Genomic DNA, 7431 nt, shown 5'->3' on the forward strand with positions numbered 1-7431 from the left:
GATGTAAGTGGCTGTTGAGACGGCGGAAAAAATGGGCAATATATGGGAGGATGCTTGAGTAAAAAGCCGATAATAACTTCACAGGCTACAACGCCATTTTATTGCTTACTTCCTCTTCGCGGAACAACAATCTGTAGTTATAAGTTACTTTTACCAACAGAGGCGCTAGCGGCAGAACACAATGTAATGTAAATAAATGGTAAGCTTAAATAAACATGTATAGAATTATTCATCTTGAGTTTATTACTCAACAGTGGCCCCTACAAAATTCTGCTACTTATGTTTCTCCAGTGTTGTCATCCGTAAATCTCCTTTTGTCATTTCAGCAAACTTTGGCTCAGTGGCAGAAGGTATTCTGGATCTGCGTTCCGATTTACCTCATCACCTTCGTTGTGTTCTTCATTTTCGTCTCAGGAGATGTACAACCTTGGAACTTTCCTCGCCGTCGAGACTCAGTTATCAAAAAATGCACAACTGAGCGTGTCGATATGAAAGAGGTTGAATGAAATCCGGGAGGAATAAGAGTGAGTTAATAACACAAACACACACACAATATATATATATATATATATATATATATATATATATATATATATATATATAATTCGAGCTACAAATGTACTTTAATATCTAATTCGCTCTATCTCGGAATTAATATCTTTTCATATATGTAAACCGAAGGGGAATTTTTTAGTTGTTAATAATTTCGTCCTCTCGTGGATTCGAACCAACGCCCAGTGGACAGAAGAAATCAGGACTTCAGTGATGTTATCGATTCGGCTAACAAGTGAGGTTTTAAGTTTATACCGACTCCGACCTAACAAATCATCGTCGAACTCGGGTATTCGTATTTAGAATCAATATCCAACCTGGTCTACCATGTTAACAAATTCGAACGTTTGCCGCACGAGGCCATACTATGAATAATTATCACATCATTAATATAAATTATTCGAGCTACAAATGTCCTTTAGCATCTAGTTTGCTCTACCTCGGAATTGATATATTTTCATATACGTGAACTGAAGGGGAATTTTTTAGTTGTTCGACGGTGATTTGTCGGAGTCGGTATAAACATATAACCTCACTTGTTAGCCGAATCGATAACATCACTGAAGTCCTGATTTCTTCTCTGTCCACTGGGAGCTGGTTCGAACCCACGAGAGGACGAAATTATTATCAACTAAAAAATTCCCATTCGGTTTACATAATGAAAATATATTAATTCCTAGGTAGAACGCATTAGATATTAAAGGACATTTGTAGTTCAAATGATTTATATGAATCACGGTGATGTGATAATTATTCATATATATATATAATGCTTATATGTCACTAAATAGCGTGTGACAATATATTTAGCCAAGGCCACAGGAAAAATAAAAGGAGGAGTGCCAAGCACTTTCGTGTTATTTCAACACATTTTACTCCTTTTATTTTTCCTGTGTCCTTGGTTTTATATATATATATATATTTATATATATGTGTGTGTGTGTGTTATATATATGTATATAAATATACAAAATTATAAGTGTTACGCTGTTGTTATCACTTATTTTTCCTTTAACATATTCCTATCTCATATTGCACATTCCCCATTCTTAACTCTCATTTATAACACCTATACATTTACCCGTTAATTGATTTTGACCAAGTGCACGTGTTCACGAGACGCCTTACATTCCCAGGGAGCTGAGCTCTTTGTCCAGCTCCCAAACCTAGTCTCAGTAAGTATAGAATTTCCCAATTACAACTTCTTAGCTCTTCTTTGAATGGGATACAGAACTAGACTGAACATTATCTGGCGAATCATTGCACATACTGCAGCAACTGACAACTTTACCCTTATCAATCCTCCGGAGAGGCTACACTTCCCTGTTATGTTTGGCAGGTGCCCAGATAATGCAGTAGCGATAGGTGTAAAACCACAGTAATTTAATTTGTCATTCTAGTTCGGGAATTCAGTAAGGTCCAGTTTAGCAGCTTCTTTACCTACAGTGAAGTTCCACCTTCAGTGATATCGTTCTTCCCACCATATTTGTAGGCGATGCCACCTGATCTCTTCAAGAATCGCTTCATACCCGCTGCAGAGTTGAAAAATAAATACTCCAAGAGTGTGTGCTTAAAGCACCAGCAATTGTTCCACATTCTACTTGCAATAGACATATGGTAAATCTCCTATGGAGGCAAGCATGAATGAATACCAACGGAGTCCAACTGTCAAGTCTTTTATCAGCCTCCCCTTTTGGTTTTATCAAAAAAATATTTTTTTTTTACTACTTGTAGATATTTTGCTAAATTTCCGTGGCTGAAACATTCCACTCTCACCGATGCTTAAAATTAAACTATTTTTTATATAATTATTTCACAATTTATCTCAGTCACAAGTTTTGAGCTTCTTTGATCCTGCAGTTGGGGTAAAATGATTATGTATCGAAGTTGGCCATGACTGAAGTAGCCTGTAAATTCACATTTGTTATATAATTATAAAACTCTAAAGACTTCTTGGCGTCCATTCATTAATGTATGACAATATATTCTAATAGCTCCCAATGCAGCTTGAATACAAAAGTTCAAGTGTACAATTCCAATATCTTTCCCTTGAAATCAATCAACACAGAGCTGTCAGGTCGCGGACAAGCACACTGCTGTTAAAACCTCTACAATCGGCAGTACAGGAACATTATATAAATACTTGTAAAATAACTAAATATACAGGATTTCAAAATGCCTATAAAATCTCAGAATAAAAATGGCAAGAACTTAGAAGTTCCGAATCTTTTCTTATTAGATTAATAACAACCATCTTTAAATTCAGTTCATTTTTATGTAATGAAAATATGATTTCCATACCTTTAATTCTATTAATATATAAGGTTTTACTGTGTATGTCCATATCTATACCTAATCTTAAGCTCATTTAAAATGACATCAGCAAGTACTTTAACCTCAAATGAATAATCAGAAAGATGCGTTAGTTGTACTTCACCTTTAAATGTATACTTATCTACATTCCCGAGATCAACGTTTTATATATATATATATATATATATATATATATATATATATATACTATATATATATATTAAATGAAAAAGGATTGATACATCATATAGTATATGTATATATATCCTTTTTCATTTAATATTGTCTCTTTAAATGTTCGATCAACTTCTTCAAGTTGCATTATATTAAACTATGTTAACCTGGATCATGTGTTTTAATACCCAAACTATCTCTAGTACTATTTTTAATTCACTCGGTATAATAACTCTGCTTCAGGTTTGCTTCTGCGACACAGACCTTGAATCAGTGACGCAAGCTTCACTGGAAGATCTAAATGAGGCCTTCCGGTTCCAGTGAGTTGTGAATGCTTATCTAAATTTTCTAAATTTGGTAATCAAGAATCTTAGATCCATATACGTTCAGGTGTTCCCCTCTTACTTCTGTAATCTATCCTCGCGTTGTTAAGTCTGTGTTGATGATTCCTCATCTCTTTAACGCTTGAAATATGATTCTAAATTTCATATGGCAAAACAACAGTATGATTGTTTCAACTCATCTAAACACAGTCAGGATTTTTGCCAAGTGAAACATGATTGCTAGCACAAAGAAGCTCTAAGTGAAGAATGCTAATAATTGGGTCAGGTTGGTTGCATTGATTGAAAACTGTCATATTATGCCGCCCCCACCCCCCCCCCCCCCTTAGTTGGTTAAAATAAAAACTTGATTCTGAGCAGAGGAAATCGTTCATGGGAACTTGAAGAGCTCATAATTCCAGGAATGATACTCTGTGGCTGTTGTGATATAATATTACTTGCTTCTGTTGCATACTTATGTGTCAATTATTCTGTTTTACATTCTGAGGTTACAATTCATTTAGGACAATTAATTTAGAAATTGTAAATAAGTTTTGTAAAGTGTATTCTGTATTCTTGTCCCTTTTTTTTTATTAGTAACATAAGTTGATGTTTTTTCGTGTTCAAATTTCCCTCCATACATTTTTCCCTCCAATATTGACACACGAAGTAAGTTACCGCCGCTTGCTGGAGATGGGAGCGAAAAAAAAAAAAAAAAATCTTCTCGGTCCTACCGTCCTAGTCTGGCTCTGGGAGGCATGTCTGGGAGACCGGCACCTGCTAACGTTCAAGAAGGTTTACTTTATAAATAGTTGTCATCGGATAGGAAAATGTATTGAGAACTCCCTCTAATCATATGCAAGAGACTGCGTCACGAGCCTAATAAAGTTAAGCGAATCTTCAATAAGGATTCTTCAAGCAACACCAACATCTTGAAATAACACAAAAGTGCATGTTAAGGTAAGTGGGAGCGTATGCTTCACGTACTACCTATTTCAGGGATTGGGGTGTTGCTAAATCCATTTGGGACCGTCCCGGTATAATTTGAAGATTTTGATAATGCACGGATTAAAACAGTTTTTTTTTTTTGTGTCCTTACCCAGGTTAGGTAGATTGTGGTAATTATAGGGGCATTAAATTGATGTCCCACACTTTGAAGATACTGGAAAGGATGATAGATGCTAGACTGAGAGAAGAAGTACAAATAGGTAAAGAGCAGATGGGATTTATGAAGGGAAGGGGAACAACAGATGGTATATTTTGTCTGAGGCAAAAAATGGAGAAATTCGGGGAAAGACAAAGAGACCTACATATGATATTCATTGACCTTGAAAAGGCTTATGACCGAGTCCCGAGACAAGAGGTATGGAGGAGCCTGAGGGAGAAGATGGTGCCAGAGAAGTATGTGCGATTGATACAAGAGATGTACCGGAATGTATTTACCAGAGTGAGGAGCAGTGTTGGGGAGACAGAAGGTTTTGAGGTGAGAGTAGGATTACACCAGGGGTCGGCTCTGAGCCCATTTATCTTTAACATAGTGATGGATGTTATAATAGAGGAAGTAAGGGAGACAGTACCATGGAACATATTGTATGCGGATGATATTGTTCTGTGTGCAGAGAGTAGGGAAGATCTGGAAGTGGAATTGGAAAGATGGAGACAAGTACTGGAGGACAGAGGAATGAGAATAAGTAGATCCAAGACAGAATATATGTGTACCACCACTGTGGGGGATGATAGAGAAAGTATTCAGCTTGGTGGAGAGCAAATAAGGAGAGTTGATAAGTTTCAGTATTTGGGATCTTTTGTTAACGCTGGAGGAAGTATGGAAGAAGAAGTAAAACATCGGGTACAGGCAGGCTGGAACAACTGGAGAGCGGCCTCGGGAGTTCTTTGTGACAAAAGAGTGCCGCTTAGGTTAAAAGGAAAATTTCACAAGACGGTGGTAAGAACAGCAATGCTGTATGGTACGGAAACAGCAAGCATGAGAAAAGCAGAGCAGAAGAAGATGGATGTGGCAGAAATGAGAATGCTTAGGTGGATGTCTGGGGTAACAAGAGTGGATAGGATCAGAAATGACTACATAAGGGGGTCAACTAAGGTGGTGGAAGTATCAAAGAAAGTGCAGGAGGGGAGGCTGAGATGGTATGGACACCTGTTGAGGAGAGATGAGGACCACGCTGGGAGACATACTATGGGGGTGGAGGTGCAAGGAAGAAGAAAAAGAGGGAGACCAAGAAAGAGATGGAAGGACTGTGTGAGAGGAGACTTACATGATAAGGGAATTGATGAGGCAGAAGCACAAGATAGAAATAGATGGAAACGGCTCATCCGAAACGGCGACCCCATATAAAAATGGGAACAAGCTGGGAAGAAAAAGAAGAAGAAGACCCAGGTTAGGTAGATTAGGGTTTGTCTCGTAGGCTACGTGGAGATTCGTTGTTGCTGTAATGCAGCGTTACAAATTTTTGTCGAGGCCGTAAAACCGTATTTCAGCTTTGCTAAAGTTTTGAAGACTTATTTTCTAGCGTATTTGCTCTTCTCTCGCTTGTAACAGTGTCGCCAATTAATTTTGCTTGTTTTCGGCATCGTTTTGTACTGTATTAGTTGGTATCTGTCAGGATTAACAGGGGCACCACGAGAACGTTTACTACTTGTTCCCATGTGAGTCTCTGCCCCATGGAACAAACCTTTGTAGAAAAGATTGGGTTACTCTTGATCGAGCAAGAGCTAAAGTTGGAAGGACTGGAGACAATCTTCACACGTGGGGTCTTGCCCCCTCTGCTGAGTGCCTATATGGTCATCCCATCCAGACAATGGATCACATACTTTATGGTTGTGAACATGGGCTAATCTGTACAGATTTGGACCTCTATGAATGTAATCAGGCCACTATGAAGTGGATACAATGTTAGCGCGATAAGATACGATGATGATGATGAGTAGGAAATGTTGGTAGCACTAGCAAGTGAGCTGTGTGGTAGTTGGGTTGCGTTCGTGAAAAATGTTGTAAACGCAAGTAGTTTTTTTTTTTTTTTTTTTTTTTTTAGGGGGGGTGGTAGGTGTGTCGTAAGTCGCGGTGGAGTTAACGTGTTTTGTGATCGTTCCTGCTGAACACAATTTGTTTGCTGCATTTTGCGTCTATAGCCCGCCACTAACGTTCATTTATGCCTGCGCAGTTTTAATTGCGCAGTCCAACTGTGCAGGCAAATCTTCGCCACTGGCGATACACAGGTAACACAGGCCGTTTCCTCAGTCCTCCATAGCATCCTTGGCGTCAATCCGTCAACACACGATGTTCTGGCTGTATTTGAGTTGCTTTCGTTTCAAGGTTGACATATAGAGGCCTAATATTTTTTTCTATTTCAATAAAAGGGTCAATACTGATTTGTTTCCGTTTAAAGATTTACTTTCTTATGACGTGTTACAATGAATGAAAATCCTTAGTTGACTACTGTCTTCCTGTGCTTCATTAGTGTTGATTAGTCTAGCTTCATTTCCAAGCGAACTTCCGTGAGATGTTGCAATGAAAAACATACATAGTCCAATATATATATATATATATATATATATATATAATATATATATATATATATATATATATATATATATATATGCAGAAGCCAGGTACTATGTCGTACCTCTAAGTAAATGGGGATACAATCCACAATGAAGTAAATTCCTCTTGTAGTTTAAAATATATATTACTTGTATAGGATTAAAGCTTTCGACCATCAACTGTGGACTTTAGTGAACAAGACCACAGTTGATGGTCGAAAGCTTTAATCCTATACAAGTAATATATATTTTAAACTACAAGAGGAATTTACTTCATTGTGGATTGTATCCCAATATATATAATATATATATATATATATATATATATATATATATATATATATATATATATATATATATATATTGTTTGGTCAGACAGTGGAATATTATTCTCATTTTAAAAACGAATGACAACCATTCTTGTTACACATTATTTTGTCATAATAGATATTTATTCTCATTGAAAAACTGTCTTGAATATATGGTTTACAACCACGAATAAACATACATAGGC

At 37.0% G+C, this 7431-nt stretch overlaps 1 protein-coding gene across 1 annotated transcript in view; it reads left to right on the plus strand.

Moving 5' to 3' along the window:
• Positions 1 to 3083, plus strand: part of LOC135216192 (sialin-like) — a 178799-nt gene extending 175716 nt beyond the window's left edge. Inside the window, exon 12 of the mRNA XM_064251330.1 lies at positions 327 to 3083. Within this exon, the coding sequence (XP_064107400.1) occupies positions 327 to 506 (180 nt within the window). The 3' untranslated portion in view covers positions 507 to 3083. The remainder of the gene's footprint in view (positions 1 to 326) is intronic.
• Positions 3084 to 7431: the final 4348 nt, after the last annotated feature.

Source organism: Macrobrachium nipponense, chromosome 6, assembly GCF_015104395.2.
Source record: "Macrobrachium nipponense isolate FS-2020 chromosome 6, ASM1510439v2, whole genome shotgun sequence".
In the NCBI taxonomy this organism is placed as follows: Eukaryota; Metazoa; Arthropoda; class Malacostraca; order Decapoda; family Palaemonidae; genus Macrobrachium; species Macrobrachium nipponense.